Consider the following 26,821-nt stretch of genomic DNA (forward strand, 5'->3'; position numbering starts at 1 on the left):
AAACTTACCTTACTTACTTAAAAAGTACATAGTCCAAATGTTCCCTCCCCAGCTCCCCAACGCGGGGTACATAGTTGTGTATACTGTTGTGTGTTTTTAGATACATTATGTTAGGAAAGCTAATGTTCTTTTGGCAACCATGCAAAATTTAGAGCATGACGGTGCGTGCAGAATTGTAAACTTCAAGGACTACCCCTGTCAAGCTTATGCAGTTGTGGCTGGATAATACCACATAAGCTGATTGTTGTAAGTGCGGAGTAGTAGGCAGGCCAAATTAGACCATGGTTAAATAGCAATCATAATTCATTTAGGTTACGTAGTGCAAGGAATGATTAAAACTACAAAATAACAAGTATTGAATAGTATTTAATTTGAAGACAATGGAAATATATTAGGAAACACCTGGCGGGGGGGGGACATCGAAAATAAAATTTCTTGGTCATTAACATAATTCCCACCAGTGGGTACAATACCAAGCATCTGGTTGTATGGTGTTTTCAACCGTAACAAAATAAAAAGAAACATTAGATAAACAAAGAATAAATCTACAAATGGGGAATGTTGTGAGGTAACAAGGGATGGGAAGGATTATGGAGTAGAAAAAGATTGGGAAGTATTTGAATATTCAGATCTGTTTACGAAACATAGATAAAGGCATGTCAACTAATGTTCCCAGTGCGATACTGGAAGTATCTGTCACTCGGGAACTAACTAAAGATATTGTTTGGATCCTCCTAAGCATATTCCTTAATTGGCCTTGCACAAGTCGGCTGTCAAACCCAATGGTACATAACATTCGCAAACCGAGCCACGAATTACGGGAAAGGAACGAAGCAACTGCAAGCGGCGTTTTGCGCCATTTGCGGTTGCTTCGTTCCTTTCCCATCAGTGTTTTAACAGAAAATATTCAGGAAGGCCAAAAAACATTCTCAAGCGTGGGTAACATTCACATTATTATTATTTAACCATACCCGTATACAAATTGATTTCATACAAAATTTCAACAGCAATGTATGCATAACAAGTACGGAATAGCAAAAACAAGGGATTTAAAAATTTGTCCCTTATAGCAGTCCCAGAGAGATCGTACGTGACATCATCGTTCTAATATCTTCTGTCTTTTTCGTTTTCTTACGAGACGTGCAAAAAAAGAATATTTTTCATCGATGGCATACATACGACCTATCTCTGGGACTACTTTACTAGGACTTGAAATTTGACAGCCGAAAGTGTATTATATACATATTGCTTTTTATATACATAGTAACCTACTATGTAATATTTATTCCACTGAATTAAATACAATAAACAAAATCGCAACAATACTTATTAAAAAAAAAACTATAAATTCTTAGATAGGAGTAGAGAAGGTGCGTTAAGTCCAGAGGCAGGTTGCTCCAAGGAAAGGTTAAGGAGAAATGGGGCGACGAAACAATGTACGCCCAAATACAATATTTTTCACTTCAATTTCGACACCGACCGAGACTTCGGGAATTAACGCACCAACTCTAGTCTGAATGATTTATATTTAATAATAATCATTAATCATAACAAACCTTGGTTTCTTTTAGTTACTGACAGATGAATCATTTCCATATTTTGTCAGTTATTATATAAAAGAACCAACACACAGAACTACACAACATCTAGTGTGATTTTTCCATGTAATTAATTATTAAAGCATTTCAAATGCTCGGAAAACATTTTTGCGCATTTATATTTTCTTTAAGATTTTTTTTGTTACTTGTGTCTTTCGTTCATATTGATATGTTAACACTGTTGCGAAAGCCTAGCTTTTATATTTAGATACCTACATAATTAAATTAGCATGCACAAATATATATTTCTAACTGTTTTTACTAAAATATGGTCGGGAGAAACGAAATAAAATTGGGTATTTACAAATTTTATCAGAAAGGGTGTGTTTTTTTTTTCTTTTATGATAAACCGCTAGATATAGTTCACTATTAATATACGTACAATTGATTACCATATTTTATCATATCCGATTACATTTTCCTCGACAGACAAAACAATGTAGAGTAAATGAAGAACTCTTTGTAGATTGAAAATATGTATATAAACAAAGAGTAAGGAATTATTTTAACCTTTCACGTACTGGAAACTAACATTTAACACCTCAGCTTAAATTGTTTTCTTTTACGAAAAGCTCCCTTACTGTTGTGAGAAATATGAACTAAATGCTGTTAGAAAGAGAAAACACCATGCTTTATAATCAAATCCAGAAGTCAAGCACATAAGAATTAAAATGTACACCTCTATGAAACCAAAGGTTCCAAACACAATTCGAGGAAACTTGAATTATTATTATCGAGGTGGTGACAGACCACACTATATGAATCAAAGCTTTTTTGGACGTGGGCCTATACAGATTATATGTTGAGGTGTCACAGGAGAGATAGAGAGAGAGAGAGGTCAGATCAACTGAGGAACTGCCGCGGAATATCACTTCTTTGTATGGGATGTCACCTTGACAGATGAGTCGCATGATCACGGCGCTCCGTAAATTGAAATATAGCCTGGCTAGCATATCACTCCACATCTTCATCAAGCCACACTTATAATACATCATCTATCAGGTGTGACAGGTCTGTATGGGATTGTATGGAGTTTTTCATTCAGAAATATTCCATTTATATGGATTTTATTGCAAAGCGGAATATATATACAGACATGAAATACGGACATGCCAGATGCCTGAGGGGTTAAACAAATCGAAAACAATGATTTACAGTATGTACCTTCAAATAAAAACTCAGCCGTTAACTGCAAATTGAAAGTCTCATCAAACTTAATTTATTTAAAAATCAAGTCTAACTTCAAATGCTAAGGTGTTTGATTATGTGGTGTTTTATTTATGCTATCACTAAATTTCCTTGTCCAACACACATTTTTTTAATTCTTGGGATCAGTGGCGGCTGGTGGCCAAAATATGGGTTCACCATGTCTGACAATAAATTGAATATTAGATACATACCTATTTAGAAAGAAGTTCTATCGAACATTGCCTGAAAAAGAGTAGATGTTAAATTGGAGAATTATCGACAACAATATCACACAAACGCGTTCCCGTTTAACATGTCACTAAACAAACTGTTCCTTTCTATGTGGTGGTAATAGTCCGATTGCGTCTAGGTAAAATTTAAAAAGCAATGTAAGTATCTACGCTTTCGACTGTTCACAGAATATGCAAAAATTTTCCCAAAATTCTGTGAGCGATATCCAAAACGAACTACTGCTCTGAATATAAGTACAATTCGCTCTACATTTGTTACGCATATGCACGCATAATATAGACAGAGTTATATATAACCGCATCGAGTTATGTATTGCGTGTGAGGCATGTTGGAAATTTTGTAGGTTCTTCGGCACTCAGGTTTTTTTAGACTGACCAAAATTCAAGGAGTACATAGTTCTTCCGCTCCTTAGAGCTAGCCGCCACAGTTTGAGACCATCATTGGTTTTAATTTGTCTTAATCGATGTTTCTCATCTCCGTGTAAAATCACATTTAATATTAAATGACTTTAGCGGAGATTACTACCCTCTTTCCTATTCCATGTGGGCTTATTGTGGCATTTGTTAGTTACGTGACATATTCAGTAATAGATTTGCAGCGACACTAAGCTATAAGGAAATGCAACACAAATATTAATGTCAATAATAGAATTTCCCAAAATGCAGAAAGATCAGCCGATTAATAAAATGAAAGGATTCAAATTCATTCAACAGAAAAATTAATTTATAAAGTCAGTAACTAATGCTAAGTATGTAGTATTTATATTTACATACAACTGATATAAATAACTCATATTGCAAACAACATGCAAATTAATGATGGGTACTACAGAACGATTAATAAATTGGTCCGATTGTAAAATTGACTAGCTCATACCATTTACGAAGCACACACACAGTGTTGCCATTATTAAATAAACATAAAGTGTATATAACCAGACACTCCTGCCAAATACATTTACGGAGCACACACAGTGTTGTCATTATTAAATAAGCATAAAGTGTATATAACCAGACACTTCTGCCAAATAAAGTGTATATAACCACACTCCTGCCAAATACATTTTACTCCAGTCCAACATGTATGTATTTTATAATTATTTCCAACATGAAACTAAATGGTATTTTTTTCATTTAAATAAAGTCAAGCATCATGAATTGTTTTATAACACAAATTAAATATAATTTTCATAATATATTATTTTTTAAAGTGGTAAATAAAAAAGTTCTAACTTATGTAAGTATGTACAATTAATATCAAGATGTAGAACATAATAATATTTGTATAAATTTTGTACCAAAATCTGTAATAATGTTGATTCAATATTACTTCGTTTGATTTCTATTAAACGTAATTTTTGGATTTAAAATTATTGCATAATTGGTTTATAACCAAAATGTTTTTGCACCAATCATAGTATACATCTGAATATTTTTTTACAAGTACAACTTTTAGCTTGAGATATTGTTATATGTAACAATATATTTTTTAACAAAAAATATAATAAATCACTACAGTTTCATACTGTCATCAATACCACTGCAGTAAATTACTACAGTTTCATACTGTCATCAATACTACTGCAGTAAATCACTACAGTTTCATAATGACATCAATACCACTGCAGTAAATCCCTACAGTTTCATAATGACATCAATACCACTGCAGTAAATCACTACAGTTTCATACTGTCATCAATACTACTGCAGTAAATCACTACAGTTTCATACTGACATCAATACCACTGCAGTAAAAGCATTAAACTACGCAATGACAACTGGTTGGTTATATGATTATTGATTATATAGAGTTCTTGTGCTGTTTCCAAACATCCAATTTATTTATTATATCAAACTTTTATCAGTAGTTATTATTGCTTTAAAGATATTATATTCACTTCAGAAATAATCATGGTGGAAACCTGAAGCTTGTTATAGTTTGTCGGGAATATATAATCCCAAAATATACCTACAATGAATTTCTGATAAATTATCATTAACAATATTATAATGTAATAAATAATAATATTCGAAAAATAATTGCTATAAAATATCCATTGCTTGACACAACATAGTCATCTTAAAGCTACTATATTACAAACAAAGTCGGGTAAATGTTACGCAGGTAAAGAGTTCTATCTAGCAGAGAAGATGTTCATAGTGTTGGATGCCGTCCTTTTGCGCACCAAACGGGCTGCAGCTGAAATGATACCAAAGTCACCTGTATACCATAATAGACGCTGTAACTCCGGTTCAATAGATTTGCTTTGAATAAGTGTCATAATTTTCAAAATGTGTGTTGTAAATTGAAGTATTTTTGGGCAAAAAATTCAGGCAAGCTAAAAATTACCCACCGGTAGGTAATATAATATTTTTAGCAGAAAATTATTTTAATTGCCATTTTCAATATTGGAACTGATTTGTAGAGAATTCAGACTATCCCCAATGTTATACTTGGATGAGACATGAAGCGAAAAATTGGTTCCAATTTTTTATGGCTAATTAATTAAATTTGATTTCCAACCGTAAACTACCAAATCCAGTCCCTGTGATAATGGTGGAACAAGTTTCAATGAGATATTAGTATGTAATAGCGTCTCTGTGACTATCCCATAATTATTCACAATTCTACTCTAGTATTACATATAAAAGATATCCAAATACGTCGTGTAGTGGGGAGTACAAAAGTAATCCCACTCAGACATGTGCAGAGTGAAACTGCAGCGCATTTCCCTGAAGCTACGCGACGTGTAGTTTCTATATTATATAGGTACTTACTGGAGGAGTCCTGTGGCGTGAGCGGCCTCTGCAGCACGCGGTCTATGACGGAGATCCAGCCGTCACGGTCCTCCTCGCAGGTGGCGCTCAGGCAGTACCCCCGCTCGGGCGTGTGCAGGGTGAAGCTATAGCCCATGTCCCTAAAGCCGGGTGCTACGCCAACGCGCACGCTGTATCCCTCCAGATTGTGGCCTGAAATAACAATAGATAATTAGTGCTTTTTGTAAAAAAAACTCACCAGAATATACTTGTGACTGTGGATTATATTAATTAATACCTAAGAAAATTTCTCCTTTAGGGTAAGCATCCAGGGGATCATCGTGATACATGAGCTTGCGGTTGTCCAGTGTGAACCACCTCTTCTTATAGCCGTCAGTGGGGCGGGGGCCCGTCTTCCAGAGCCAACCCTCGCGGGGGAAGTCCCTAGTCAGGTGTGCCGAGAGCTCGTTCTCCGAGGCGGAGGGGAACGCAACCTGGAGCCTGTGGAGCTTGGCACATCGTATCGCCATGTACCTGGAAACAAATCAATTGTTTACATTTACAAAGCAAACAAATTTGACGTTGCGATCCATAAATATATAATTTTTCGAGAATAAGGCACATTGAAACCAGTAGACATTTTGTAATAATAAATCTGTGGTTTCATAAGATGCATATTATCAAACCACAAAGTAATAGATCTCTATGATACTGACATAATATGTATTTTGAATCTAAACAGAAATTATCCCAACACAATTCTGGACGTACACACACCAAGAGCTCTATTTTGCATAACTGTCAGATTTACAATGGTAGAGATAAAGATAATAGAAACCAAAACATCTTGTTTTTCTTTCACCAAATTATGATGCATGACATGTGGTGTAAAATTAATAAAATTCAAATCATTATTATTAACTTATAAAATATTTTTAAATTAAAAAAAAAGTTTTTTTTCATGTAATTTATATGCCTTTCCTGAAAGAATTGAGTTTTTTTGACATGCTTGTTATAAAAGGTCAAATTACACAGATAATAAAAAAATATTTATGTAAATCCTTATTGCAGGACCTTCTACGAGACCCTTGACTTTACTTCTTTAACCTCTCAAATGCCACTGTATGGAGCTATTCTGGGGAAACTACTTTCGGTAGATTATATACTATTTTTACAAATATGTAAACTGGTGAAACGGTACAATTTACATAAACACAATTTTGCAAAAAACAATGAAGTTATTACATTGACGTAGAAACGTCAATGTAACAATATTGTTATCTTTATATATAATCTTTGTGTTATTTTTTTATTATTTTGTAAAATTATTAACCTCAACACAGGCTTGTCCTAGTGAGGTTAAAAATTCTAACCTAAAAAAAGTATACAATGTAAAGAAACGATAAATAAATAAATTAAAAAAATTACGAAAATAGTTTAAATACCAGCTATATAAATGTCACAGTAACACATGAGGAAAATAAAGATGTTAATTTAAACATTGGAATGTAAAAAGTAATGGACATCTGAGTTAAGCTAGCGTCTATCAGTAAAATATCACAAGTCATAACTTTTCGCAAACAAGTGAACTTATAAAGATAGTACTAATATATCTTATGTGTTTTACTTTGTTGTTTTATGATTCTTTTGTACATAATACTTACCTCCTTTATAATGTGACGCTCGGGATGAGGGAGGCTTAAGTGTCATCTGACACTAATTTCAACTGAGGATTTTAGTTGGGTGAACAAATCAATTGTCTAACTAAACCAGCGATACAATAATTTTTAATAGTTAAAGTGTGTGTAGTGCAAATTGTTCGCGGACCGCAAGATATGAAAATCCTAAGTATTTTTGACATCTTTTAGGCCTCTCAACACATTCCTTTATTTCATTCTTCGAGAAATTGAGAACTTTCATCAGTTAGTCTGAAGTTTTGATGAAATTTTATTTAGTAAGTAGATCACAATAAATACACCGTGGTGTAATTAGTGGCAGGTAGTGCCACTAATTGTGCGTCACTGAAAATTTGAACTGTGCCCATGAACAAACAAATGTATCTAAAATGATATATTATTTATGTAAATGGTAATCTTGAAATGTTATACCTCTCAAACTGATTAGGTAAAAAATTGCTACATACTAGGGAAGTTAGGGGGAAAAAACTCGAAACGTATGTCAAAATACACAATTTAGGCAGCGTTCTTTAATCCTTAGGATCCGACCAACTACAATAGCAGTCAAGTGAAATCATGACTACCTTCCGGTGCACTGCAATGTGAAATGTGTAGAGCTAGGTTTTAGAAATTTTAATTCTCTCACTTCTATCAAATGTGATTATCAATATTACATTTGGCTTAAATAAATAAATTAAATAGATAAATATTTACAAAATATTACCTGTTTTCTAAGGTTAAGGGAACGGTATTTTACAATGTTTTATTTCTTCATTTATATTTCATTGTATTTACATAGTAGTTTGTGAAAGTTTTTTTTTTCAATATATCAGTAACTCACAAAAATTGTCAAAGTTGCCTCTAAAAACGTGAAAAATAAAATTCTTTAATGGCCTTTATTTTAAAATTTAAAACACATATAAATAAAGCAGGACATATCCGTACTAGATATTTGCTATACCTTTTGATTAAAAAATATTATTAATCAGTTTAGTCAAGTATTTTGGACTCAAATCCAAATTCAAGATTTGTATGAAGAAGGCCATGTGGCCGTTCCCCTTAATTTGTCGACTTCTGATTGGCAGTAAATTTCTTAGTTAATGGAAGTTTTTTACTTAGTAGAAATTAGTTTTCATTCGTCCAGTGAATTTCAAATAAACAAAGTTTTTTTTTTCCAGTGTTCTAGGCCATCATTTCAAATTATGGAAATAGGGAAGGTGAACTTATATATTAATTTTATTTAAATTGGCAAATTTCAAAATTATATAGAAGATTGGAGTCGAATTCAGACATCGAAGAGATGAGATGTTGAATGGAGGGGAGGCAATTTTAGATAAAGCTTAAATGAACGAAGTTATACGACATACAAATATTACTTATGCATTTACAAATGGTTTTTATTTGGATAGAAAAATGAATAGAATGGAAGAAAAGGAATGTGGTAAGTAAATTTTTAGGTAAAAACCCGCTACCATAAGTTTTTTGTTGCTAGGCCCTGCATACGGATTTTTGATAGGCTTCGCCTAATTTAGGAAGGTTCCCTGGTAGTAGAGTTTTGCACCTTTATATCGACGGTCTCAAAGAACAAAATTATTATGTAAAGTTTCATTTCTGCATTTTTACCGTAACTTTAAACAGCTCTACTGTAAATTTGCATACCTGACATTGTTCTTCGGATATGTCCGAATAACAATGTCGATATGTACAACATCAATTATTAGAGTGGTGCAAAAATTTACTCAAATAGGTACCTACCTATTCATTTTTCTATTCAACAAAAGTAATTAATAATTGCCTTAACAGCTGCCATAAAGGAGATAAATAAACAAAGATGCTGACTTACCAACTGTTAATAACTTCAGGATCTTCGTGGTATACGTAAATGTGTCTGGTGGATCCATCCTTGATATAAGTCAGTTGTAGAGAGTTGACGTATCCTATTTTCTGCGGTGAGAATGCTACATTTAGTTCAGATAATCGTAATACCGCTTTGGGATCCTTATTTTCTTTAACGTGGTACTTTAATATATCCTCGGCTTCGGAGAGGATGAATTTCCTCGGGTGGTAGCGATTGTCTTCCTTTCCTCTCTTCATGAGGAAGCCCTCCATGTATCCTGAAGTGTAGTTTTGGCGCTCCGGGTGGCAGAATTCTTCTCTTTGATACTTTGCCCTGATCCACTGCTCTAATAGTATCCTGGAAAGAGATAATAAGACTTTGAGAAGAGTCCTGACTTTAATACCTAACAATATCCTCACCATGTGGAGACACAGATCTACGGTGTTATATCAAAAAACATACTCAACATTAATTTAGTAGATGAAGACAGTATTACAAATTTATGAAGTATTCAAGACTCAGATTTTCTTCTGGTCGGGCTCTCGGAGCAGCCTGACGCGTTTTGGTCGGTCTCGTCTTTCTTCGACAATTACAAGGGAAATTTCACATATTCCGCCCTTAAAAGTGTCAATAAATGTTCCTTACTGTATTTAAGTTGCTTGTGTACAAAAAACTAATTTTACTGTGACCAGTGTGGACGTATAACGACTTTAAGAAAAGGTGACAAATAATATTGTTAATCCTAAGATGTGTGAATTCCTGTGCCTATAATACGAGATCAGTGCTTTGAACATTCACCAGATGTGATCATCCCTGCGGCCCTTGCCCCTTGCCCCTCGTCCACCCGCACCAATACTGCAAACCCCGCTGTCCGACGCATACAGTGCTTATACAGTGCCGTTATAGAATGTGGGCCATGTGTGTGGGCCTTATGACATTGCTTAGGCCACAGAATCATCGTTTCTCGGAATCTACCCTGAACCCGCACAAGAAAAGAGTCATTTGGCGACTCATGCAACCCCTGCCGCAACCTACGCTCCCCACCGCTCGTGCCCTTCCGCGCGTGGAATAATGACATCGGAAATGAAGGATGAAATCGGACTGAACCCGCGCTCTTTGGTTTGCTGTCTACATGGAGTGTTTTAAAACAATTATATAGTGATAAAATAACTATTTTTAGTGGTAGTTTATTTGTTAAGTTAAATGTTATATTAAGCGTATAAATATGTATTATTTGTTTTATGTGTGTAACGATATGATAAGTTGTATAAGTAAGATGTTTAAGTAGTACTTGGAAGGGAATGGCCGACAAAGATGTCGATGAGGTTCGCTATCCATCACATCGCCAACCCTTCGGTGGCGCAAAGAGGAGGACGGAACGTGATCAATGTCGAATTGGTACATGGAACATTAGAGGAGGAATGGAAAGAAAGATGAACGAACTGTGTGATACTATGGTGAGCAAATGTTTGGACGTACTTTGTATAACAGAGAGTATGAAAAAAGGTAGCGGTACAATGCAGCATAATGATAGGCTCGTCATTTGGTCTGGGAGACCAGATACGGAGAGGGCTTGTCAAGGTGTTGCAGCGCTACTGTCTCCCAGAATGATTGAATGTATGTTGCAGTATGAATGTGTAAGTCCGAGAATAATGTGGATCAGATTTAAAATCGGTTTGACAAGGGTGTTTCTTGTTATTTGCTACGCCCCTGTTAATTCTGAAAGCGATGAAGTGAAAGATGATTTTTGGACTGGTGTGAATGTTGTAATGAGACTAAAAAATATGAACGAAAGGATTATAATGGCAGGCGATTTGAATGGGTGGGTGGGAATTAGACGTGACGGATTTGATTCGGTCTTAGGTATGTTTGGGGATAAAAGAACGAATGACAACGGGAACAGAATGCTTGAAGTATGTTTAGAGTGGAACCTGTTTGTGTCGAATACTTTCTTCGATCATAAAGGTATCCACCAATATACGTGGGAAAGAGGAAATGAGAGGTCAATTATTGATTTTGTAGTAATTGACTCTAGGTTGAGAGCTGTTACCGAGGACACAAGAGTTTTCAGAGGGGCTGAGGTCGAAACTGACCACTTTCTTGTAGTGTCGAGAGTAAACCTCTTTCGCGGTTGGCGCTCTAAAGTGAAAACGGTACCAACTCCGACAAGAGTCAAAATAGAAAAACTGCAAAACGATAATGTGAGAAGTAAGTATGTGAATTGTGCAGAGATAAGATTAAATGCGAAGGAAATGGATGGTCTAAGCATAGACGAAACATGGAACCACATAAAAGTGTGTCTTTGCTATCTGCTAGGGAGGTTTGTGGAATAAGTACGCAAGGTAGGAAGAAAGGTGATGCATGGTGGGATGATGAGATTAAAGCACTGGTCTCAGAAAAGAAGAAAGCATGGTTGTGTCTGATTGCGGCTGGCAGTGCTTCCAGCGAAGAGAAGTATCGAGCGAAAGAAGTATATAAGGAATGTAAGAAAAAAGTAAGAGTTGGAGTGAAAGAACGAAAGAAACGCCTGGAAGAGGAAGAAGGAATGAAAATGACAAACCATTTCCAAGAAAACATTAAGTTGTTTTGGAAAGAAGTCAAAAGGTCCCGGAGTGGCCCAGAAAACGGAAGCATGAAAGTGATAAAATCAAAAGATGGAAAAATGTTGACGAATGAGGAAAAAATAAAAGAGAGATGGATGAATTATTTCGAGGAAGTCTTCGAAAGCGAAGTGAGTGACAGTGATTCCAGCGGCGAATCAGATATGAATGACGATGGAGTGAATGTTACCGAAATTAGCATGGATGAGATAGAAAGCTCGATTAAATGTATGAAGAATGGTAAGGCTGTTGGGTTTGACAATATTGCTGCTGAATATTTTAAAGGAGGTAGCCGTGTAATTCTCACATGGTTGTGCAATCTTTTTAACCAATGTTTAAGGAAGGTTACACGCCTTTAGATTGGAGAAGGGCTGTGATCATGCCATTATACAAAGGTAAAGGGTCACGTATGGAATGTGGGAATCATAGGGCTATTAGCCTGCTTAGTTCAGTTGGCAAGCTGTATGGTAGAATTTTGATTGAAAGAGTAAGAAAGGAAACAAAGGGTAAAATATGGGATGTGCAAGGTGCTTTTATGAGTGGAAGGGGGTGCATGGACCAGATCTTCTCATTGCGTATGCTCACTGAGAAGTTTCTGGCAAAAAACCAGAAACTTTTCTGTGCCTTTGTAGATTTACAAAAAGCATACGACCGAGTCGACAGGAAAAAGCTATGGAAGGTGTTGTCCAAGTATGGAGTGAATACGAATCTGACTCAGGCAATTGCGTCTCTGTATGAGGGAAGCGTTGCATGTGTTAGGGTAAACGGTGGTTTTACGGGGTGGTTTGATATCACAAAAGGTGTTAAACAAGGCTGCGTAATGTCACCGTGGTTATTCAATCTATACATGGATAATTGTATGCAAGAATTGAAAGAGGTGGGATTGGGCGCGAATTTGAATAATTTGAAAGTATGTTGTCTGTTGTATGCTGATGATGCGGTGCTGATTGCTAATAGTATAGATGATCTACAGTCTCTCGTGTCTAGGATGAACGAAGTATGCATGAAGAATGAGTTAATGATGAATGTAAGTAAGTCTAAAGTAATGGTGTTTGAAAGAGAGAGTACGAAAACAGTGTGCAATATAATTGTGAATGGGGAATACTTGGAGCAGGTGGATGAGTTTGTGTATTTAGGAAGTATGTTTACGAGAGATGGGAAGGCTGACAGAGATATCGAAAGAAGGGTAAATGCAGGTAATTCCGTTAATGGAGGACTAAACGCCGTAGGCGCTAACAAAAAATTGTCCAAAGAAGCGAAGTTAGCAGTCCACAACGGAGTGCTGGTACCTACCTTGATGTATGGAAGTGAGGCATGGAACTGGTAAAGAAAGGATGAAAGTAGATTAAATGCTGTTGAAATGAGATCCCTGAGGCGTATGTGTGGTAAAACCATGTTTGATCGTGTGAGGAATGTGGAGATCCGCAAAGAGTGCAAGGCTGATGTAAGCGTAATGAGTAAGATTAAGAAAGGGATGCTTAGATGGTTTGGGCATGTAGAGCGAATGAGCGAAGATAGGAGTGTAAGGAGGATATATGATGCAAATGTGAATGGTAGCAGAAGTCGGGGACGCCCGAGGAAGACATGGCACGATCAAGTGAATCAGATACTCGAGTCGGGCCATGTCAAGAGTCAGAATAATAGAAGAGTATGTATGAGACGATGTATGAATGTGAATGAGGCAAGGAGTGTGTGCCAAGACCGAGTTGTTTGGCGGTCCGTCCTCTCTGCCTACCCCTGCGGGGAAACGGCGTGATGGTTAGTTAGTTAGTTAGTTTTAGATTTTTCGCAAACAATTCAAGTTCAATGGGTAAATTTAAAATTATATTAAGTTATTTTTATTTTTATGTGCAATTGCACAAGTCTGCCAATTGTAGACACCTCACTAAGGAGCGTTGGAGCAACGAACCCCCGAAATTTCGGTCAATCTAAAAATAATAATTTTCAACCGATAATACACTGAAAATCAAAGCAAATAACAGTAATATAAGTATTAAGTTAAATTCCACAGGCTCGAATTTTCGTTATTTGTATCATGTGTCATAAGTGACGTGGTGCGGGCGAATTCCATATCGCTCAAAGAGAAACGTCACCCGGGAACATTTAAATCATTAATATTATTGTTGGTCTTCCTCATCACTATCTGTCAAACATATCGCGTTTCCCCATTCGTACATCAATGTTTTGGGAAACGCAAGATATTCTTCTCTGAATCTAAAAGGAATTAGTACCTTGACACAAAGGGACTTAAGATTCCGCTATTTTTAATCAGACCATGGCTGTAACGGGCCAGATGAACAGACTTCATAATTCTGACGTAATCCTATCAGAAGATCAAGTCGCTGATGTTACTCGTTAGTAAAGAATCCTTACTTGTGTATGATTTTTGAGGATTCTTTGCAATTCATTAAATTTTATCTTAAATTTGACTGGTAGGACAACGAAGTGACTTCCAATCCAAGAAATCTTCATGAGACATCGCATGCACCGTAATTTTTTTAGTCAGTTCTGGCGTTAAATATAATGGCAGGCCATTCAGATGGTGCCCAAATTACCCTTCGTCTAATAAATTACTTGATTGTAACTGGCACAGAGTTCAACAGCATCACTGTGTGTCCTGGCAAAAGGTAATTGATAGTTATTTCCTTAATAAATACGGCACTTTAAAAAAAATAGGAAATCATGGCTAGCGTTTCCAATTTTGTCCTGGAGAACTATCACAGTAAAACAGAAAAAAACTTTTATTTTTTGCGTTGTGAACTCGTGCAAATTTCGTTGCACCTTTTTTTTCCACCTGTTTCTCCCCAAATAAAACAGTATGCGGTTTTGGAGCAACTCTATAACTCTATAGGAGGCATATTGATTTGTATAAGTATTACTAGTTCACACTCTCTGCATGAGAAGTGTTTAGAACCTTCTGTAAATCAAAACTAGTACATTAAAAGTTCTTCTTCTACCTCTTGTTTGGTTAGTTAAATGTGATTTTCTAAAGTCAACCCCGTCAGTTAAATGGTGTTTATAAACATCACTTTGTAATCCTATATTTTGTTCTTCTGGTGCCAATTTTTAATCTTTTCACAAAAGAAACACTTAACTTTTCCTTTTTTGGAATAGATATTAAATTTTTATTTTATTATGATAAATATGTAGACTTTATTCTCAGACTTTCCCTCTTCAGACAAATACGTAGACTGGAGATATTCTCAGTCTTTCCCTCTTCAGATAGTACTCGTCTATACAACGCTTATGATTTTTTGCTTGACCAAAAATTTTAAACACAAATCAAACGATAAAATGAAAAATGAATTTATTATTACTTCAGTTGCTGCATTCTGTGCTATCTTTTGAGAGTTCGTGAGGACATGTGTTTTAACCTGTCCGGTGGTATGACCGTACAGGTACGGTGAGAAAAAAATTCCTCGTAAGGGTATGACCGTACCCGTACGGTTGCGCCTAAAATTAATTAATTATTGAATTTCTTCCGGAAAACCGATAGTTACTGCCATCTAGGGACAATTTGTCATAACTTGCAAAAGTTTTTAGCGATTTAGGTACATTACCAACGGAGTTATTCACAATTAAAATATTTCGTGACGTCACCGTCTGGTAGTCGGTGGTAAACAACAATTTTATTGCGAGCGACGTCTTTTGTGAATTGAAATTTGTGGTTTTTGTTTGTTTTTACACTGAATAACCTAATCATCTTGCATTAAAATTTATCTCACGTGTTTGGATGTGAATATTTATTACATATATTGTACCGACAGTGTTTTTTTTCAGTTTGAATACAGTTTTTGACAGTTTGAACAAAATTCAATAGTGAATCTGAGTGCTGTGAACTATTTGAAATATTATTCGTTATACTTTTATTATCATTGACATTTTATTATTTTAGGTTATTAATAATTTGGACAGTGTTTTACTGTGATTTGACTTTGTGATTCGTATTGATAACTTGTTCAATTTAAATATTTTACTTTTATAAAAAATGGTTAACAAGAACAAGAATGAACAAGACATTGCTGATATTTTAATCGAAAGTGAAGATGAAGATGTTTACGAGGATCTTCATGATTTGCCAATACATTCGGATAGCTCATCCGACGAATCTGATACATCTGATGAGAATGAAACTCTCCCTAGTTGTTCAACATCCAAAAAGAGAAAAGTTGATCATCGTAAATGGGATCAGGGTAAGTTTACGCCTATTATTCATGAATTCGATTCAACTAACTGAAATGAAGTCTTTGAATTTGAACAATTTCATGGCGCTGAAATGGCACGATAAAAGGGATGTACTTATGCTCAGTAACATACATACAGATGCAATGATTGTCACTGATAACATTGACTTCTCCACGGGAGAAAATAAAATAAAACCAGAGTTAGTTTTAGATTATACCAAGAATATGGGAGCTGTTGACAAAGTGGACCGCATATTGGGCTTCGCAAGCAGTTCCAGGAAGTCTCTAAAATGGTATAAGAAAATTTTCTTCAGATTGATAGACATTGGAACACTAAATGCTTTCTTTTTGTATCGTTTGAAAACGCAAAAGGTTTTATCATTTAACGAATTCCGGGAAAACTTAGTGTCTCAAATGATCGAAAAATATCACACGCCAAGGCCGGCATCATCTGGAGGAAGGAGAGTAGTGGATCAACCAACTCGCCTTTTAGGAAAACTTTTCTCCGTCTTGTACCAGAAACTGCAGCCCAAGGAAAGCGAACTCAACGACAATGCCATGTGTGTAGACTTACAGCAGTTCGAGCTCAAAAAAGAAGTGACACGAAATATATGTGCACCGACTGCAATCTTGCATTTTGCGTATATCCATGTTTCGAAGACTACCATACGAAAAAGCAGTATTAGTTAGTGAAGACAATTTTATTCCTAAGATAGTGTACATAATAATTAGAATAGTGCTATTGTTATCCTAATTATTGACTGCATATACATTGTGTACCTATGTTGAATTTTTATAATGAAAATACAATAGTGTAAGTGTAAATAATAATACGTATATGTAAGTGTGTGAAAAAAAGTTGTTCTTCCCCCCTTGATCCTTTTGGCATCATTCAAATTGTGGTAAGTGAATCTGATTTTTATTAAGTAAAAACAAAAATCTGCTCCGATTTCGATGGTTGGCGATTTCTGCAAAATTGTTTTTATTTTTTCCTTCAAATAGCTTAGTATTTGTTTTTTCGTGCTAGTTTCTATGGATTTTTTTACTATATTTTTAATACTCTACGAAGTGGCATTTATTTTTTTCTATATTTTGATTGTTGAAAAAACTCCCTCCAGCGGGACCGTTTTCTTTCCAGAAACTCACCACCGGACAGGTTAAACAAGATAAAATTAAATTCAATAAAAAAAATTATAACCGTCAAATTGCCACTTATATTCTTTTGCCGGGAAAGGTTTGGTATGATGAATTCAAATTCATTATAATTTCATATAATACTTGGAAAAGCATTTTACCTATATAAACTGGTAATAATGTCAATCCAACCAAAAGAATAAATTTCTTAAGAATTACCACAAAAATGCAATGAGTAATTTAGCATTTAAAACACAAATATGACCGCAAACCTATCCGATGACGTAAATACAAAATCTCAATCCACCAACGACACTGATACAGGGTATTGTGTTTGAATGAGACTGTTAATGCGGCCTGATAACATTACAGGAAGCTCCAGCACAAAAACCAGGAAATGATGTGTTAAAATAATTATAACTGGTTCTCCCTAATAGTGTCTGGGAATAGATATGTGCCTAAACTACTGACAGACCAAAATATGATTAACAATACTGCCTGCTACCTAATGTGCTCCAATCTTCTTGCAAGCCACTTATGCCACTGCTGTCAACGTCAGTATTAGTATTCACAGCAAGCCGCCAACGCCATGTAATAGAATGGCATTTCACCTAAAGTAACCAACAATTATGACATTTGAGGCATCCTCACAGAGATAGGAATTAATAGACGAGAAGATAATGGCGAGGGGTAAAATCAACTGTTGAAGAACGAAGGGCGTAAGGCTGACTGTGATTCGTCAATAAATCAATCTGACAGTAAATAGGCATCTCGCATTATAATATCACCATTTACTTCTTAAAAGTAAAATCTGCTATTGAATGAATAGACATTTTTACATGGGAGCGCAAATTACTCGCCACGTTATGAACAAATTTGCGAAGTCCAAATTCGGCAAAAAAATTCGGTTGTATTTTCAGAGTCGAATATTTCGTTTAAGTATTTAGTTAAGACACTTTTATAAATGTTCATAATTTACTTCCCAGCAACCAACCAGCTTTGTGTTTCGCGTCCAGACGTTTCTCGATGTGATAGTATAATATGTTTCTAAAACTGATCTATATTATACGATGTGAATATGCTTAAAATAAAGTAAAATAATGCTTATATATGGAATGTAATACGACAATTGGGTTTATTCTCTTTTTCACATCTATTTTTACAAGTTTTCATAGTACAAGTCAACATTTTGCCGTGTTATTTCGTAAAATGAACCGATGATGCCTCGACCATAGTTCGCACAAGAATGATGACGTCACGTTTTCAAATTTCACTTGGGGCCATACGCCAGCACAGCCGGTTCCAATGGAACCGGTATGGGGAGTGGGGATAATACGCTTTTAATCACTTAGGGCAGGTCTACTAATATTCATATGTCTATGGGCATCCTTGATAAAAATTAAGGTTACCGGAATTTTTACAGATAGCAGTCCTGTTAACATATTGTTCATTCAACACGACTAATGACCATAAAAAATGCATTATCATTCACTGTTGAAAGTGAAAACAATAATGCTTACAAATACACTTTTTTTATTACCACTGATAGTAAACAAATAGAGGATTGAATGAATAATTGTTTGTTTACACTGGGAGATAACACAATGCCTGAGAATTAAGCTACATATCACCTTCTCACAGCGTTGAGATAGTTGCCCCAACATTCTCTAGCTCCAAGTAAACCAATTGAAACATTCATAATAACAGGGATCCTTGAAAGTGAGATAAAAACATGTCAGGTTTATTGTTTTCAAAATCTTCTGTGAATTTACTGCGGGGAAATTTTGTGGAAATATATCTAAGAAATGTTATATCTTATAATTTGTTTACATGGTAATGAATGATGTTGACATTGAATGTGCATTCTCAAATACTGCCCGTCAGGCGGACATCGTAAAGTTATCCGTAAACCAACAGTAGTAAAACAGAAATTGGAGTCTATAAGACTTGTGCAGCAAGTCAGATAGATCTGATAAGGGACACAATCAGCCAGAGCAAACACTCACACTAAATCTTTTCAAATGTATCAAACATTATGAAGACGAGAAAACATCATAAATTAGAAGCACGGATGCAGAAAATACAAGACATGTCTTCGAGGGATCTACATAGTATGACTTGAAATGGATTTAGCTATTTCAATGACTAGACCTGAATATCCAGGAACTTTTGCCTTCCCATGCTCTTCCCAGGCCCCCACCGAAAGTTTTACACTGTTCATGCTAACCTGTTGCTATCAGATGTCATTAATTGCAATATTACAGCAGGAACAATAAACAAATATGTGGCACCGCACAATAGTTTGGAGCCAGTGGAACTATATACATAGATTTAGTTGCGAGGCTAAAGAATGTGGGAGAGAAAAGGTAGGGAATTAATAAATGATTAATATTGTCAACCAAATGGACAATAAATCAAACGGATTGGTTCATTAATTAAGGTCCATATTCCAGTTTACTAAATCGAGGAAAGATTGAGATAAGAATATAAGAAGGCTCATCTAGTATTTTCTACACCGATGTTAAAACTCAATTTAAAAAAAAAAAAAACGACACTTGAAACAACAATATCATAGGGAACACAATGCAGTATTTGGAAGTTGGAAATAATACACGTTTTATCAGTGGGACATTTAATAGATTGTGCTCACTTCTGTGGAGGTTAAAAAATCTATTTCCAGACTGAAAAATACTGTTTTTTTTTGGGTTGACATTATTTTGTTATTTCTGTCCAGGTCGTGATACCTCCCAGGCAGCCATGACATTAAAACATTCTCAGAATCAAATCTAATAGCTGAAATTCAGGATGTGGATAAATAATTCCTTCCCACCATCAAATCAATGTTTGCAAACGGAACTACGTATTTCTGAGAATAAAATAATAAATTGTGTACTGTAGAGCTTTGCCACAAAACAGTTTTTAAATATTACATACTTATTATAATATTTACTTCTGTATCAAGTAAATTTGTTATTATTTTTTGCCATTTTCGTACCATTAACTTCTCGGATGTAAATCGACTAATCTGAACAATATTTTAAAATAAACTCATCTAAGCTTACATTATATTTTTTGGTGACTGGATAACTCATCAAAATGCACACACCTTTAAAAAGTGATATAAAGTCACGAAAAGTGATGAAACAAAAACTAGGTTATATGTTTGTTTTTATAGAATTTATATCACATTTTAAGATGTGTTGTGTTATCATTGTGTTGAGTTATCACAGAACCGTTTTTTTCCAGTTACAACATAGACATTCAAATTGATAGAACAGCCAAACAGTAAAAGGGGAACAAACCAAGATGCGCGGTGTTACAGTCTCCCTTTCTGGGATTTGTCAATATAGATATCTGACAGTAAACAGGCAACTCGCATTGTAATATCATTATTCAGTACTCGAAAATAGAATCTGCTTTCGAATTACCAGTCCTTTTCAAATTTACAAGTACAAAACCTAAATTGGGTTTACAAAAGTTAGGGCTTATTTCCAAAATTTTATATTTTGTTACACTATTTAGTGAAGACACTTTTACAAATGTGTTATAATTTACCCACCTCACTCATTTTAAGCGACGCCACGCCAGGCGGTTTATTTAAAAACGAACATTGGGATCTTGCGTACAGAAGTCCCATGATGTACTGCGCTGCAAACCTTTGCCTTATTCTACTTTTCTGTGCAGAGTCTGGTTATTTCAATGTGCGCTCTTCGGAGGTCAATGTATATCTGATGTCATAGTTTATTCAAAGTATTCTCGAACCATCCTGGTGCCAAAATTATGGTCACGTGGTTTGCCTCCAGCCCGTCGATGATACCCAGATTTTATGTTAATTAAATGGCCAAGTCTATAAATTTGGATGTCTATGGATTACCATAATTTTTCAATTTGATATTATTGGAGTCAAACAGTTAGAAAACCTTGATAGTAGAAATGTACGTATGACACCATGTATGAATCTGATCGAAGCAAGAATTGTGTGTGAGAAGAAATTTTTTTTTAAAGAAAGACAAACATTCTTGGGTTACGAATAACCTGACAATATTTGAAAATCTCCTACTACCATCACAGTAAGGGGAAAATTTTGCTTGTGTTTGGATAGGGGGGACTTAGCCAGCCCAGTAAATTAGTAGTTGGTTATTAGTTAGTTAACCTAATGGGATGTTGGATAGCTTGGACATTTACAGTGGATGGATGGAAAAAAGTTGTCAGGAAAATATATGAAGTACAAGTAGAAGGAAGAAGTCGGGGACGATCAAGAAGACATGGTACGATCAAGAGAATAAAATACTTGAGTCAGCTCATGTAACAAAAGAGTATGAATGAATCGAAAAGTTTGTGCCAGTGTTGTTATTTGGTTGTAGTTTCGATACCGCCCACCAGATGTCGGTAAAATGTGTATATCTAAGTTTTTACTATACAATTAACGTAGTTTTATGCTTTTTCTATAGCTGTTGGTACTTACACCATCTGACAGAGATAGCATGTCAGTTGTACCCGAATGGTTACGAGTATAGCCGATGCTAGCCGATCTCTGGGTGGGGAGTTCACTTCCAGTTTCTTCCCTCGTTGGAATAACTTATAGTCTCTGATAGAACGGACATATGTTCTGCAAGACATTCATTGTAATTATCTTACGATAATGAAGTACTCATAATCTTTGACGAACCAAAATATTTATTGAATACTCCCGATCTCAAGTGTATTCCATAATAAGAAGATTAATAAACAGTACACCAGTACATAACACCCTGCAAGTGGTCTAATCATTAGTTAGTAATTAAACTGTAGCCGCTTCTGGCTACAGGCAAAAATACCTAACGACATACAAAACACTACCACCACTAGCGGAAAACCGTCCCAGCTTGAACCAAAACTTGACGCACTACCTGAAAATAAATACAGAGCAACATAAAAACCCTGGATAAACTTACTGCGGGTCGTTATCCTGCGGCCTCCTGTAGCACGGCGGCACCCTGTCCTCGTAGCGTGCGCGGGCGGCGTTGTTGCCGATCTCCTGCATCCGCTCCACCTGCGAGTCCTCCCAGCGGTCCAGCTTCAGGTGCTTCACCTTGCTGATGTGTGCGCCCATACTACGGTGGACGCCAGCACACCGCATGCACACAAAGATGCCCAGGTTGTAGGAAGCCCATTCGGGATCTAAAAAAGAAGTCAAAGACCGATGTAGATACCAGGTCATGTATCCATTGGAATATTCCATATTCGAATCTTGTTAGATACGGAATCATAATAATTGTATTCGTAGAAAAATTCCATATTCGAATGTTGTTAGATACCGGATCATGTACCCATAGAAAAATTCCATATTCAATTCTCGGTAGATATCAGACCATGTATTCTACTCTCATTGCTTTTTGCATTGCAATCCTCAATAAATATTAAGGGGTGTTATAGTCCCACTAGTTCTGAAGAGTGGAGACTCTTATGTGGTATTTATATTTAAAAATTAAAATTTCCATTACACTTGCATCCTGCCATACGTTATAGCTGATAAGAATGTTATCATAATTTGGATTTCATGTACAAACAAAAAACAAGAAGTTATTAATATTTTATAGGACTATAGGTACATACTGCAGGTGATCGTTTACAAATACCCTATAATATTAATAATACAACCAACTCCAGTAAAATATTGGCAATATCAACAACTCTAGCCGCTAGAGGCACTAGTGTAGCATATTGACTTTGACATTCCTTTCAATGGCGGCCAATTAAATTTATTTAGTACTTGGTGGCAGTGTTTTGCGCTTTCTAATTTGTATTTTTTATTAATACTGATAAAAAAATATATAAAAATGTTCCAAAAAGTAGGTTTCGTGTGTGCAGTTTACGGATGCAATAATGAACACAACAAAAACATTCCAAAGTCGTTTTCAAGATGCCAAAAAACATTAACAGGTTAGTTGGTGAAATATAAAATAAGTTCATTAAATCCTAGCATATAAAATATTCTTGATTACGTAAAAAGTGGATTATACCTTGAAAATATAATTATACAAATTTTAAGGCTAATTCAGCAAAGCTGTGTTAGTTCCACGTAGCATTTTGTGTTCATGTTGAAGTTATGGCTAATTCAGCAAAGCTGTGTTAGTTCCATGTAGCATTTTGTGTTCATGTTGAAGTTATGGCTAATTCAGCAAAGCTGTGTTAGTTCCATGTAGCATTTTGTGTTCATGTTGAAGCTATGGCTAATTCAGCAAAGCTGTGTTAGTTCCATGTAGCATTTTGTGTTCATGTTGAAGTTATATATAGTTAAGGCTAATTCAGCAAAGCTGTGTTAGTTCCATGTAGCATTTTGTGTTCATGTTGAAGTTATAAATCATCGTAAAATACATTTTTTTAAAGCGTTTTGAATTTTCTAATATACCTATTAAATATATTGAAATCTTTTTGTAAAATTTCTCACAATTATAGAGTAAGTATTTTATTACCTTTCTAAACCATCAAAGACAGAGATAATAATTTAAATATTTTATTAGTAAGGTCGTAATATGGATTATCTAATTTTTTATTGATTTATGTATTTTATTTATCAATGTTAAACAAAGAATAATTTCAGATAAAATCCATCAAAAATTATGAAAGAAAACCAAGGGACACAACTCATGCCGCTAGGAGGCGCTAGTGTAGCATGTTGTCATCAGAATGTATGGGAAATATCAGAAGTTGGAGGTATTATTAACTGCTATAGTCAATTTGTTCGCTTTTCGGAATAGTTCATATGGTCTCGAAAAAATCGTTGAGTGTCCCTTACCGTCATAGTCCCTCTGTAAGATATCTAAGATATCTGAGTTATTTTCATTAAGGTGTTTTTATGTTTTTCTGTTTATTTGTGTTTTTTTTCTGTGTGCAACTTGAATTTTAAGTGGAAACTTCACTGGTTAAGAGGAAGCTATAAGCCCAAAATGTGTATATTCTTGGTATACCTTATATCATAGGTAATAGGCATTAAAATCGCTTGACAAACAGAGTCTAGAAACAGTCGATTTCAAGCAAAAAAAACGGTTTTTACTTATTTTGTAAATAATTTTATAAGAAAGCAAAAAAGTTAATCAAGTGAAACTGTCACAGATAATCTTAGCTATAAAACTGTATTTTTTTTAAGTTGTTTCTTTTATGCGTTCATACATTTCTATTGAAAAAATATTTTGTAGTTTGCATTTATATTTTTTATTGAGTAATTTATTTTTTTATTTGTATTCTACTCAAGCGAAGGGATAGGAAAACCTTCAATTTAACTAAATCATATTTTTTGGTTTTCATAATGTACACCAATTCGTTATAAAGATTAATCAAAATAGTGATTTGGCATTAAGCTTCGCTTTAATGCAACATGTAAAAAGTAATTATTCATATGAAATTGTAAAAACTGTTGTGTTTCCCCAATACACTAAAATAAAAAATAAAATAAATAGTTAGCAATATTAAACGGTGTTAGAAAGAGAAAACTCCAAGCTTTATATTCAAATCTAGAAGTTAACCACATTATAATAAAAAATCTACACCCCTAGACCTCTAAACCAGAGATGTGTTTTATTTCAAATAAATCCATTTCAAATGGAAATGCAAAATGGGTATTTTCCATTTTGCATTTCAAATGCTTTTCCAAAAACCATTTTGCATTTTAAATGCTTTACAAAATGCATTTTCCATTTTAAATGCTTTTTTGCAACATTCTTCCTACTATCTCCACTCATCTTTTTTTCATAAGCCCCAAATATCAGTCGGTCCTCAACCTCGCTATGAGAGATAATTTACATTTGTCAAGTTGCTCCCTGGTAGGAGCCCTGGCAATTGAGTTATACCATTACAAAAAATACTGATTCAAATACTGAACATGGGGCGATGAAGCTTTAGTATTAAATGTTAGATAGCAGTTTCTATGTTTTTACGTTAGCAACATTAGTCCCGCGCAAATTTTTTGTGGTTTCATAATCTGTAGTGGTGTTTTTGGATTTACCATCATGTAATATATTTGTTATACATTGATGTCCATTATTAAATGACAAAATTGTTTAAAAATTCTATAATTATTTTAATTGTTTGACCTAAGAAACCATTTTGCATTTTCAATGCATTTTGAAAATAGGTATTTTGCATTTTGCATTTGAAATGCTTTTCTAAAAACCATTTTGCATTTTCAAATTGAAAAGTTTAGACCCATTTCCATGTTGCATTTCAAATGGTTTTGGGTACCCATTTTGCACATCTCTGCTCTAAACCAAAGGTTCCGACAGCAACTTGAGAAAAATTTATGAAACTTTGTGAATTTTTTATTAATTATTTTTATATGAAACAACAAAAAAGTGAGGTGGCAGTAATGTTTATAAAACATTTGTCTTATTAGATATGTTTTTATTTTCGTTTTCATTCATTTAAGTTCAATGCTCAGATGAAAAAAAAAACTTTCTGACAGCATCTTTAAGAAATATAACAGTCAATATGCCAGAGGCCTGAAGGCTTAATATTGTAGGGTATTCGCCGTTTAACATTAATTTGAAAAGAGATTAAAATGAAAAATAAATAATTTAAGCAGTAGGTACCTACATACACACAAAACTTGAGATTTTTTTACTTGTATGTAATACGTTCCAATAAAGTATTAAAAATGTAGATAAATATGACATACATGTTTTGATAGCCTTATCACGTAACTACTACATTATTTCGGTAATCTATAACTGAAGAATAATGACAGAAATGACACGATAAAAGTATAAAAAAAGATTTGTACAATTTCTAGAACAATCAAACCAATGTTTAAAGTTGAATGTAAACGATACACAACGAAAATATTAATAATATTTCACAAGACAATCGAATAACAGGATATGAACATCAACAGTTCGCGTAGGTTACCTACCTAGGTACCGTACTCATGGGGAAAATTAAATAAATAATAATAAAAAGAGCGACGGAAATTTATAAATAATAATGCCCCCTCTTAGAATGCTCCTCGGAATGTTTGGTGTTGTGATCAAATATTCCAACAAGCAAATTTGTGTGATAACTGTAAAGGCGACTCCGTTCAATTTCAATATTATGAAAAATAACAAATCACTCTTAGTTTGACATTGGCCACAACCATTACGTTATTTTTTTATGTCATTGACTCTAATATTTTATTATTAATGTTAACCTCAAACGAATCCTTAGCAATTTACTAATGGGGTAATAAAGTAATATAATAACACAACAGCTTACAATGTGGGTTTTATAATAAAGGTGGTGGTAATAGTAATAAAATGGCAGGATGAAGTCAAACCCACGAGGGTGATGAAAATAAACAAAAATTTGGCGCCAGGGTCGTTGACCTCCATAAGCATGGAAGCATTTACAATTTACGCCCCCCCTTGCAAAGGCAACCCTCCAAGGGGAACGTAATTACTAACACAAAACCATCACTAAACACACCGAAGATATTATATTAAAACAATAATTCCACGACGTACTTTTACTTCCGCAGTCGGCACAGACGTTGTTTCCCGATTTTTTCAATAACTCGAGCAATATCCTCTCATTTCGGTCGGCCATCGCGAGACTTTTGCGTGAATGACGTCGCGACAGTAACA

General features: G+C 34.8%; 1 protein-coding gene across 1 annotated transcript; it reads right to left on the bottom strand.

The window, feature by feature from the left end:
• Window positions 1-356: 356 nt before the first annotated feature.
• Window positions 357-26,821, bottom strand: LOC149422395 (arf-GAP with dual PH domain-containing protein 1-like). Its single transcript, XM_089633259.1, has 6 exons — window positions 26,702-26,821; window positions 22,160-22,385; window positions 9,314-9,664; window positions 6,093-6,328; window positions 5,816-6,007; window positions 357-5,237 (listed from the first exon to the last, which is right to left on the bottom strand). Exons 1-6 carry the CDS (start codon window positions 26,781-26,783, stop codon window positions 5,173-5,175), a joined length of 1,152 nt encoding a protein of 383 aa, XP_089489385.1. The 5' UTR covers window positions 26,784-26,821; the 3' UTR covers window positions 357-5,172.

This window comes from Hesperophylax consimilis, chromosome 7, assembly GCF_061612785.1.
Source record: "Hesperophylax consimilis isolate HC1 chromosome 7, BYU_Hcon_1.0, whole genome shotgun sequence".
NCBI lineage: Eukaryota > Metazoa > Arthropoda > Insecta > Trichoptera > Limnephilidae > Hesperophylax > Hesperophylax consimilis.